Below are 12,553 nucleotides of genomic sequence, written 5' to 3' on the forward strand. Positions count from 1 at the left end.
TTTAGATGGAGGAGGGAACAGTGTCTGGATTGTGTATAAGGAAGATAAATATTTAAAGGTAGGATTATGGGGGAGAGAAAAGGAGACTTGTGAGTGGAAAGCTATCTGGACCATCTGTTGAAAAAGACGCAACTAATTGGTTGATCTTCATGTGCTTGAGAGGTCTTGGGTCCTCCAGAATTTTGGCTCAGAATATACTTTAGATGCTGAAGTTTACTGAGTAAATTGAAAAATATTGGTTGTTGGTACATTTTTCCTGCATAATTGCCATTATCTTCTCTTTTTTTTTTTTTTTTGGTTTTTGGGCCACACCCTGTGATGCTCAGGGGTTACTCCTCCGTGGTCCGTCCTAGGCTAGCGCAGGCACCTTACCTCCAGCGCCACCGCCCGGCGCCCATTATCTTCTCTTTACAACAGGGGTCTCAAACTCAATTTACCTGGGGGCCGCAGGAGGCAAAGTGGGGGTGAGGCAGGGCTGCATAAGGGATTTCGCTTACCGAATATTCGCAATAAAAAATCGCATTAGTAAGAAAAAAAATCGCAAGAAATCTCATTAAGCATTTGCATACCCCGAACGGAACTGCTCGGGGTATGCTAATGTTTAATGAGATTTTTTTTCTTACTAATGTGTGATATTTGTAGGCCGGCTGCGGGCCACAAAATGTTGTACGGAGGGCCGCGAGTTTGAGACCCCTGCTTTACAAGAAAAGATCATCTTCTCATCCTACCTTTTATATTTTCCTCAGACATATATGCTGGTTACTCCTGGCTATGCGCTCAGAAATCGCTCATATGGGATGCTGGTGGATGGAACCTCCGTCCGTCCTAGGCTAGCTCGGGCAAAGCAGACGGCTTACCGCTTGTGCCTCTGTTCCGGCCCCTATCTTGTATTTTTCTTAATCACACAGATGAGTGAGATTATTCTGTGGTTATCTCTCTCCCTCTACTTCACTCAACTTAATAGTCTCTATGTCCATCTATGTATAGAAAAATTTCATGACTTCATTTTTCTAACAGCTGCATAGTATTCCATTATACAGATATAACACAGTTTCTTTAGCCCCTTATATGTTGATGGGTATTATTGTATTGTGCTTTTGTGGTCGTAAGAGTGGTATTGCTGGATCACATGAGAGGTCAGTGTCCAGTTTTTTTTTTTTTTTTTTTTTTTTTGTGGTTTTTGGGTCACACCGGCAGTGCTCAGGGGTTATTCCTGGCTCCAGGCTCAGAAATTGCTCAGTGTCCAGTTTTTAAGAAATATCCTATCCATATTGTTTTCCAGATAGGCTGAACTAAACGGCATTCCCTCCAGCAGTGAGTGAGAGTTCCTTTCTCTTCCCACATCTGTGCCTGCAGAGGTTGTTCTTGTTTACTATGATGTGTTCCAGTCTCTGTGGTGTGCGATGATATATCATTGTTATTTTGATTTGCATTTCCCTGATTATTAGTGATATGGAACATTTTTTTTCACGTGCCTCCTGACCATCTGTATTTCTTTGAAGAAATGTCTGTTCATTTCTTCTCCCCATGTTTTGATGGGGTTAGATGTTTTTTTCTTGTTAAATTCTGTCAGTTCCTTGTATATCTTAGATATTAGCCTCTTTCTGATGGATATTGGGTGAATAGTTTCTTCCATTTCCTGGATGACCTTTTTACCTTAGTCACTGTTTCGTATGAAGTGCAGAAACTTCTCAGTTTGATGTAATCACATTTGCTTGTCTCTTCTTCCACTTGTTTGGACAGTGGTGTTTTCTCCTAGATGATGCCTTTAGTTTCAAAGTCATGGACTGTTTTGCCTACGGTTTCTTCTGTATACTGAGTGTCAGATCAGATATCAAGCTCTTTAATCCATTTTGATTTGACCTTTACACATGGTGTTAGGTGGAGGGTTGAGTTCACTTTTTTGCATGTGACTGACCAGTTGTCTCAGCACCAATTGTTGTGGAGGCTTTCCTTGCTCCATTTTTTTATTTCTTGCCCCTTTGTCAAACATTAATTGATTGTATATCTGGGAGTCATTCTCTGAATACTCAAGTCTATTCCACTGATCTGAGGGTCTGTCTTTATTCCAGATCTATGCTGTTTTAATGATTATTTTTTTGTAGTACAATTTAAAGTTGAGGAAAGTGATGCCTCCCATCTTTTTTTTTTTCCATAAGTGTTGCTTTAGTTGTTCTTCGGTGTTTATTGTTCCAAATGAATTTCAGGATCCACTTCTTTGAAGAATGTCGTGGGAATTGCATTAAATTTGTACAATGCTTTGTGGAGTATTGCCATTTTAATGATGTTGATCCTCCCAATCCATGAACAGGTTATATGTCTTCATTTTCTTGTGTCTTCTATAAAATTTATTTAGAGACTAAAACTGATTGTCTTCTCATTTGATTCAGCCAGATTTTTCTTGAAATGGCTGTTGATTGACAAGAGTATCCAGAATTGGGTTACATAATGTTATTCTTCTCTTTTCTTCATCCTCCTTCTCTTTCTTTCCTTTCTTTTTTCCCTTCCATCTTCCCTCTTTTATGATTATTAGGGACTGGGGAGTGAGGAGTTATTGTAGATTTTTGATGTTTAAATGATAATTGATATATTCAATTCGGAATGAATACTGGATTTAAGAGATAGCTCAGCAGACTAAGCCTAGGTTTGAACCTTGGCACTGCATGGTCCCAGGCATCACCACGAGTAGCTTCCTGAACACTGCCAGGTGTATTCCTCCACAACAAAAATTATTTATATATATAATAATAATACAAACATTATTATAAATACCTTACAAAAACCAAATATAAAATATTTGGTTGTTATAAGTAAGATATGATCATGAAGACTTTAAAACACACACACATATACACACACACCCCTCAGAATTTATCAGAGTTGTCATTTTCTATCTAGGTTAGGACTCTGTTCTTGATAGGTTTTAGGATTGGTCTTTGTTGCCTTATGGTGGCATTATATTATCATGACCAAATAGCTTTACAATGGTAATAATATCTAAGAAATTTAAGAGTCTCTGGTATTGCTTGAGCAATGTTACTTAGCAATGCTCAATATTCTTTATGGTGCCAGGGATGGAATCTGGATCAGTCATATGCAAAGCAGATGGTCTAATCCTTTTATTACCTCCCCTGCCCCCAGAATTTTCTTTTTTAAAGGAATACTATGATAAATTATTTACAAGGTAATGTCTTAGTGTCATTCTCTTGTTCATATTTCCTTTTCCTTTTCTTATATGAAGAATAACTGTAGGATGAAACTTTTAGTGTGCAGAAGGGAGAAATGTTTTGTAGCTGGACCTGAGAGATAGTACAGTTGCCAGGATGCTTGCTTTGCATGTGACTGACTTAAATTTGATTCCCCAGCATTCCATATGGACCCCTATGCACTGCCTGCATTGCTGCCAGGTATGGCCCAAAAACCAAAACAAAAAACCCTATAGCTAATAAACATAATTAACTACTGACTACTTAACAATGGATGTTTTTTCTTTTACTCTTAAATACAGGGTATATTTACTTCTGGCACATGGGAAGAAAAATCAGATGAAATTTTCTTTGCTGACTTTAAGTTCTCAGTCACTCATCATTATCTTGTGCAAGAGTCCATTGATAAAGAAGGGAAGGATGAATTATTAGAAGGTAAATTCTTACTAGATCTTTTAAATATTGACTCTTAAGAATAATTTTAATTTTGAATTGTGATTAATTCTCTTCACTAGTTACTCTGGAAATGTTTTACATATGCATAGTTGCTTTACCACTTCTGAAGCAGAGTATGATCATGTAGAGGAAAAATCATAGTATTCATATTTCAATTAATTAAATCAAAATATTTAGCACCTAAATATGTTAAGTATACTACAAACCTAGTGAACCCTAACTTTTTTTTTATTTGCCATATTTTTTAGTTTTATTTTTGTATTTTAATTTTTTATTTTTAATTATGAGAACAATGATGCAAAGAGGACAAGGTAAAGTTACAGTGAAAGAACAATTGCCTTGCTGATGCCTAAATATTGAACTTACAGTCAAAAAAACATTAAGAAAAATAGGCAGAACCCATGTACAATTACTTTGTCCACAAGTCCCCAGATTGTAGTACATTATAACATTTCTTAGCAGTATACAAAGCAACCTAAAGCCATGAGATTTATGTGACTCCTTAACTTTGAAGGCATAGTATTTTTATATATTCATGCACATACATATTAGTTTAAGTTAACATCAAAAGTTTGAGGTTTTTTTTAAGGGTTAGTCAAAAGGGCACGGTAAAAACGGTGTTAGAGTGGCAAATATTGTTTGCATAGGCCCACCAAAATATGGGGGTCATAGAAAGGAATAGCCTTGGTCTAAATACAAGGCGACCACTACCCCTGAAGTTTCCTGGCATAAGACCAACTCTAGGCTCCAGGCAAACTAGTTTATTCAATCCAAGTCATTGTCTGTAGTGCCAATACAGTTTTATTTTTCACACAGTCCTATTGTTGGCATCAGGTTTCTGTATTAAAGATCTTGGAATCTGCACATCCTACATTGAAGTCAGGCTGGTGTGGAGTATCCTCTAGTTTCACCTCACAATTAAGGGGCAATACAGCAAGCCCTGTCCAGTAAGCAGGTCATTGTTCTTGTTAAGTCTTCTCAGTGTTAAGGGAAGTCTCTTTTGAGTAGATCGATGTCAGAGCAGCTGTAGGGTCTTCCCTGGTAGAGGATTGCCTCCAGGTGATGTTATAGACAACCTTGGATGTTTTGTAGATGTCTTCTCTAGATCAGGGGTGAATGGAGAATGCCCATTCTTCTGAGGCCTGTGCCAGGTCTTTATGTCAATGGTGAACCCTAACTTTAAAGGAATTTATATTCTTATAGAAGAAATAATTGTATAAGTAATAATAATAATGGGGGAGAAAAAGATTATATATCATGCCAAGCAACAGAGAAAGTTATGTACCTGGCTTATGCTAAGTATTTAATAAGCAGTGTGTTTAGTGTTCAGTAGGTCAAATCATATATAATACTTTGTCCTGAGATATACTAGTATCTAACAGTGAGCATAGTATTAAACCGTTAGAATTTTGGATCTGTCAGATGCCTGCATTCAGAAAATAAATAATCAAGAATCAAAACATATTATGATTTGTAAGCATAGATCTGAAATATTTGTGGCTTTTCTGATATAGGAATACAACTATGTTTTCTATTAAACTTCTTACAAAGACTATGATTAGAGTATGTATTCAGATTTATAAAAAAGGACAGATAACATTGAATGTGTGTATGCTTATAAATTGACAATAATTAAGCCAGAATAATAATATCTGTACCTTAGAGCTTGACTCTTTAACCTTTTCCACTTGCTGCCCCTTCTTGAGTTATGCAGTGCATCATGGGTAAGCACTGCCAGAAGCACCTGTTTTATTATGCACTTGATTTTGGATTGATTGTAGATCATTGTGGTTCAGAAATCTTTTATTGTCAATTTTTTTTGCCATCTCCACATTGCTTTATGGAGTTGTGGTCTACTATGGTTTAAGAAACTAGGCTTACAGTAAAGAGAAAGAAAGATATGCAACTGGAGGAAGTCTAAGAATAGCCAGACATTTCTAGTTCTAATGTGTTTTGCTGATTAATGGAGGAAAGGGTTTTTATTTTATTTTATTTTGGGGCCACACTCAGCTGTGCTCAGGGCTAACTCCTGGGTCTGTACTCAGGAATCACTCCTGGTGCTCTGGGACCATGTGATGTTGATGGTTATCCAAACCTGGCTTGCAATTTGCAATGTAGGCACCCTACCTATCTGCTCCAGCTCCAGTGAAAGGAAGTATTGAAGGTCAAGTTTAAATGCTGTTTTAACTTAAATGTATTTAAGATAAAGGAAATCTTAAAAAGGTGATTTTAAGATAAATGGGAATATCTAGGAAAAGCTAGTATAAGGAGGTTTTGATTCAGTGTTTTTGAGATTGTGGTCTCTACTTTTTCATGAGAATAGGTGGAATTAAGATAGTTAAAGTGCTGGGTGTGGGGCATAGATCAAAGGATGGCCGAGTTTGATCCCCTTTTTCAAGTGGTTCCCAGAGCACCTTTGGTTGTAATTTTGGTAGTTCTCACCATCACTGGGCTCAAGCGCCAAACTGTGGGTCCACCAGATCTCTGAATAATGCTAAGAGCCCCCTCGCAAAAAAAAAAAAAAAAAAAGTTTAAGACTCTTTTTTTTTATTTCTGTAGATGTAAGGTGTGTTTTCAATTTGGTTCTGAGGCTGTAACTAATTTTAAAGTTATAAGTCACCAGCAAGCCAACAATTATTATTTTCAAGTTACATTTTTAAACCTGAATTGTGAGACATCAAAAGATTGGAGCATTGATTTTTTTTTTCTTAATTGGAATGACTTCTTTAAGTGGAGTATCAACAAATGACTATTAAAAATGAACAAATATAACTGCTAAATATTACAAAATAAAAATGAACTATTTTATTCATGCTTTGAATTCACTCGGTATGTGGCTATATATAATGGTTATTGACACTAGTATCTTTAAAATAGATAACAGTTCAGTTGCTTAAAGATATATTGATAATAGGCATAAAACTGGTTATTGGTCTTATAAGAACACAAGATGGCCAGAGGCCAACAAAGACTACCCATGAAATGATATGGGTACATAAGACTCTGGCTAGAATTTTGAAGAAAGAATAGGCACGAACAATAAATAAAACAAGGTCATATGTTAAAAATGAATAATTGAGTCATAAATTATTAGAAATAAAATATTAACACACAGGAATAATAAATATGTATGGCTATTTTATGTTATTTTTGATAATTTTGAATTTAGATGAAATTTTTTTATAAAATATTATTTTATACAATAAAATAAATATTTGGACAACACCCAGCTGTGATCATGGGTTGTTTCTGGCTCTGCACTCCTGGCATCACTCCTGGCAGTGCTTGGAGGACTATATGGAAAGCCGGGGATTGAACTAGGGTTAGCAAGATAAGTGCCTTATTCACTGTACTCTCTGCCTCTCCAGCACCCCCATAGAGTCTTTTAAAATATATTGCTTTTTTGGTAAAGATTAGATGAAGAGACCTCCCCCATTCACTAAATGTTAGCTCTAAGTCCAGATCTAAATATTTAAGCAATTGCTAAGTTTCATGGGCTAGCAAGAAATTTCATATAATATGACTTGTTTAAATCATATAAAATTCTGATTTTTTTATTAACACACTAATTTTTCTATTGTCAAATTTTTTTTGTAGATGTTATACCACAGTCTATGCAAGATTTGCTGTGTATGAACAATGATTTTCCTCCAAGAGCACATTGCTTAGTAAGATGGTATGTATATATTTTACTCAGGTTACCTTAGTATGAGATTGTCCCTAATTTGTTATATGCTAGGAGGATATATAGAGCTCAGCATGTAGTTGTCCTTTGTGCTATTTATCATAAAGTCTGTATTCAGAGAAACATCAACTGTAGGGAAAGTTGCTTTAGCGCAAAGTTTGATGTACTCTCAGTATTTCCTGATGGAATAATTACACAAAGCACACTTATTGTACAATACAAATGTAATATTTAGGAGGGAATCTTGCTAAAGACTCAGATAGGATAGGCACATAATTTCCGATTTCCATGAAGAAAGGTGTTAAATGTAATTTGTACAATTTTAATGGTACAAGTTAGGCATAGTAACTCTTAGCCATCTGGCAGTGCAAGAACCCTCTTTGTGTTCTCTCTAGCTTTCTCTCACTCTCACTTTCTCATTCTCAGTCTCTTTCCTCTTCTTTTCCTCCTTTCCTTCTTTCCTCCCTCCTCTCCTTCACCTCCCCACTTTCTGCTTCCCTTCTCTCCTTTCCTTTATTCCCTTCATCACATTTTTAATTTCTTTAACTAAAATTTATTTTTCTTGGGGCCGGAGAGATAGCATGGAGGTAAGGCGTTTGCCTTTCATGCAAGAGGTCATCGATTCGAATCCCGGCGTCCCATATGGTCCCCCGTGCCTGCCAGGAGCAATTTCTGAGCCTGGAGCCAGGAATAACCCCTGAGCACTGCCGGGTGTGACCCAAAAACCTCACACACAAAAATAATTATTTTTCTTCACTAATAATAAAGAACCATACTCAATTAAGTGATAAATTCATAGTAATCATTAAATGTGCTGTTTCTGTTTTCTACACTAAGGTGTCACAATGATGGAAGTGCCTAAAGATAATTCTCATGACAGTAAAAGGCATTTAAATTGTTATAGAAAACAGTATGTTTTTGTTAGAATTGAATTGAAATGGATTGCTTGTCTTAGTTACAATATCAATCCTCTGTTATAAGTGCAGAACACAAATGAAAGAGATACATCATACTTAAAAGGTCTGTCTTTTTCAATTACTGGTGTCACTAAACTTTGTTTTTTGGGGGGAGTAGCTAATTTTTCATCTGATGCTATAATACGAAGAATGTATACTAAAGACAGATTCTAAAGAAATTGAGGTGACCTAAGTTGTCACACCAGGCTCCATCAACATGGTGAGACTATTCTTCCACATCTTACTACTTACCACTCCCACCCCCCCCCCCCCCCCTGTTTCTGTTCCCAGTGTCCTTCCACTCTGTCAACCTCAATTCCATGGTGTGAATCCAAGGGTTAGTTTTAGTTTGGTTTTCTCTGTTTCCTTGCTTGCTTGCTTGCTTAATAGATCACCTGTGACTGAGATCGTTGGATACTTGTCTTTCTCCTGACTTATTTTGCTTTGGCATAACAAACATCTTCTAACTCCAATTCCACCTATTTGTAACAAATGGTGACATCTCTTGTGCCCATTTTCTTATGGGCTTTCTTTTTATGTTACTGAGTTTTTGGAGTTCTTCATATACCTTGAATATTAGCACTTGTCAGATCATCTGATGAGTAAATATTTTCCTCACATTCTATTCTGTAGGATCGTCTTTGTTTAGTGGTGGTGGTGGTGGTTTTTCCCACTGCAAGAGCTTTATAGTTTGAATTTCTGCTTTTGCAGAGATATGTACCCAGAAGTGGAATTTTAGTATTATAACATTATAAAACTAGAAACAAAGTCCCAAGGAGTAGGGGTTTAACTTTGTAAAGAGGGTGTGTGTGTTTGTGTGTGTGTGTGTGTGTGTGTGTGTGTGTGTATGTTTTGTGAGTTGGCTAAGTACATGTATAGATAGAAATATTCTTTATTTTCCCTTTTTTTTGGGGGGGGGCACACCTGTTTGACACTCAAGGGTTACTCCTGGTTATGCGTTCAGAAATAGCTCCTGATTTGGGACCAGGGGATTGAACCACAGTCCGTCCTAGGCTAGCGCTTGCAAGGCAGACACCTTACCTTTATCACCACCGTTCCAGTCCCAAGATAGAAATATTCTGAATAAATAACAAAGGAAATGTCAGTCATTTCACTCTTATGTTGGAGATTGCCTTGAGGAAAGGTTCACTTGTTATATTTTCTTTCTTGAAATACATTTAAGGAATGAGCAAAAATCTTTGGAGCAGGGAGATATAGTTTTGGGGCCATACCTTTTGATACCAGATCTTACTCTTGTCTCTGTGCACAGGAATCACTCCTGGTGGGCAGGAGAACTATATGGGGTACCAGGAATCGAACCTGGGGTGGTCATTTGCAAGGCAAGCACTCTAACTGCTGTACTGTTACGATGGTCACAGAAACTCTTTTTTTAAAAGACAGTTAAAGCTGAGCACAGCGGTAGGGTGTGCTACCCTATGTGTGCACACGTTCGATCCAGGATGGACCTTGGTTCGATCTCTGGTGGCCCATATGGTTCCCCGAGCCTGAAGCGATTTCTGAGCGCATAGCTAGGAGTAACCCCTGAGCGTCACAGGGTGTGGCCCAAAAAGCAAAACAAAAAACAAACAAAAACCAGTTAAAGCTTAGGGGTTGGAATAGTAGTACAGTTCATAGTGCATTTGCCTTGCACATGACCAACCCAGGTTCAATCCCCAGCACCCCACATAGTCCCCTGAACACTGCCAGAAATGATTCTTCAGACTCAGGTGTAACACCTGAATATCTCTGGGTGTTAAAATCCACACCTCTGATGTTTTTCCTATTATTTACTGTTGCATTGACATAATTATTTTTATTTCGGGGTAGACTGTTTGAGGCATGATGTCATTTAAGCAATGAAAAGATTATGGACTGGATTTAAGAAAGTCTTAGCAGTGCCTGTGCTCAAAAGAGTGGTGCAGGGATCAAACCCATGCTTCTGCATGGAAAATATTCATTCATCCTTTTTAGCTAATTTTTGGAACCATAAAATGTTGTCATCTTTACTGCTATTAGGAAAAGATACTTATAATTCTACATATGTTGATGATAGTGAGGAAAACTAATGTCTTTCATAAATTATTTTATTTTAAAATACTAAATAGAAATGCATTAAGAGAAATGGTTAGTAAACTTCAGTAGCCATGACTACCAACATGGCCTTGTAACTTAAATTTGGCCGCAAATTTGTGATTTCTTTTTAGGAGATTTGACAACTTAATGAATTTTCATTCTAATAATTCATAATAGTTATGTGTCTGATAATTTTGTGACTATTACCTGATATGGGCTGCTAACTAAAAGAATGTATAAAAATATTTATTAGAATATTTAACTTGAACCATGTCTTCATTGTTAGTCTATAAATACATCTTGATTCATAATTATTTTCTGCCATTAATCTATTAAACTTTATCTTTCCAAATTAATGGATTTATTATCAGTTAGTTAAAATAGTATTTCATTGCTGAATTTTATATCTTTTATCTTGGAAACTACCTTTTTCTTCTTTTCATTGAGCCACACCTGATGTAAATTTAGGGTGTATCTCCAGTTCTACACTCAGGGATCTTTTGGTGGGCTTGGGAGTTCAGATGTGGTGCCAGGTCAGCCAGGTATAAGGCAGGTGGAAACAAATTTTTTGTTTAATTTGTTTGGGTGCCACACCTGGAGATCCTCAGGGATAACTCCTGGCTCTGTAGTGAGGAATTATGCCTAGTGGTACTCAGGAATCAAGGCCAGTGCCCTAACCATCTTCTATTGTTCTGGCCCCTGGAACCTTTTAAGGCAAAAGTGTTATATACTATTCATCATGGATTTCAGCAGTTTGTAAAGAATGGGGTTAAGGATCCAGCAGGGAATAGTGGATGAATAATGAAAGTATTTTACTGGAGAAATTGACGTTGTATAGAACTGAAGGAAAGACACGTGCAGTGAAAAACACATGCATTTGTAGATCTGAGTTGACTTGAAGTGACTTTTTCTTTAGAGAATGTTTTCTTGTTGGTTTTTGTTTGTTTTAAATGAAGTTTTGTTTTCTAAAATTTCCCCTTCTTTTCAGTATTGTCTATTTTTCTCCAATAGGTATGGACTTCGGGAGTTCGTGGTGATAGCCCCTGCTGCAAACAGTGATGCTGTTCTCAGTGAATCTAAGTGCAATCTTCTTCTGAGTTCTGTTTCTATTGCTTTGGGAAACACTGGCTGGTAGGAGAACATGCAGTCTTTTTTTTTTTTTTTTTAATTTTTAAGGCAATTTAATATTTATTAATTGACTGGTTTGGGGGCCACACCCGTTGATGGCTCAGTGCTCAGAAATGGCTCCTGTCAAGCTTGGGGAACATATAGGATGCTTGGAATTGAACCGGGTCAGACTCAGGTTGGCTGCATGCAAGGCAAATGCCTTACCTCTGTGCTATCTCTCCGGCTCTTAGAACATGCCATCTTAAGAGTGAATTAATAGGGCTCGGGAGATAGCACAACGGTGTTTGCCTTGCAAGCAGCCGATCCAGGACCTAAGGTGGTTGGTTCGAATCCCGGTGTCCCATATGGTCCCCCGTGCCTGCCAGGAGCTATTTCTGAGCAGACAGCCAGGAGTAACCCCTGAGCAACGCCGGGTGTGGCCCAAAAACCAAAAAAAAAAAAAAAAAAGAGTGAATTAATAACTTTTATATTATGATTTTTGAAGGAAAAACATTGATTTGTATAATTTAATAACTATGAATCCAGGTTTTAGTAAAGCATTATAAGGGTTTACATAGTATGTTTGCTTTTTCTCAAGGAAATTTTCATATTCTTTTTTCATGACTTTCAATCCTTTAAAAATAAAGTTTTGACTACAAAGATGAGTTTCTTCAGTTTATTATTAGTGTAAGAAATAAAGGGAGTAAAAGGACCTGCGAGTGTCTTCATTGTAAGTCTAAGTCTGGGTGAAGAAATATTTAAAAGTAATGTTATGTTGGAAAATGTTGAAATTAGGAATTACTTAATGCTAATGAGTTTGTTCCTCTTTATTATGTCCTGTAGCCAGGTACCACTCTTCGTTCAAATTCATCACAAATGGCGAAGGATGTATGTAGGAGAATGTCAAGGTCCTGGTGTTCGAACTGATTTTGAAATGGTTCATCTTCGGAAAGTACCAAATCAGTATACTCATTTATCGGGTCTGCTGGATGTCTTCAAATCAAAAATTGTGAGTTTACATTGATGTAACTAGTTTTATTCTGCAAGTAAAAGTATCAATTTGAGCATAT

At 36.8% G+C, this 12,553-nt stretch overlaps 1 protein-coding gene across 2 annotated transcripts in view; it reads left to right on the top strand.

Moving 5' to 3' along the window:
• RAB3GAP1 (RAB3 GTPase activating protein catalytic subunit 1) overlaps nt 1–12,553 on the top strand; it is a 78,562-nt gene that overhangs the window by 13,412 nt on the left and 52,597 nt on the right. For both annotated transcript variants that reach the window (XM_049773625.1, XM_049773626.1), the window contains exons 4-7: nt 3,509–3,641; nt 7,260–7,338; nt 11,388–11,507; nt 12,327–12,492. In XM_049773625.1, coding sequence (XP_049629582.1) covers nt 3,509–3,641; nt 7,260–7,338; nt 11,388–11,507; nt 12,327–12,492 — 498 coding nt within the window. The remainder of the gene's footprint in view (nt 1–3,508; nt 3,642–7,259; nt 7,339–11,387; nt 11,508–12,326; nt 12,493–12,553) is intronic.

Source organism: Suncus etruscus, chromosome 5, assembly GCF_024139225.1.
Source record: "Suncus etruscus isolate mSunEtr1 chromosome 5, mSunEtr1.pri.cur, whole genome shotgun sequence".
Lineage (NCBI taxonomy): Eukaryota > Metazoa > Chordata > Mammalia > Eulipotyphla > Soricidae > Suncus > Suncus etruscus.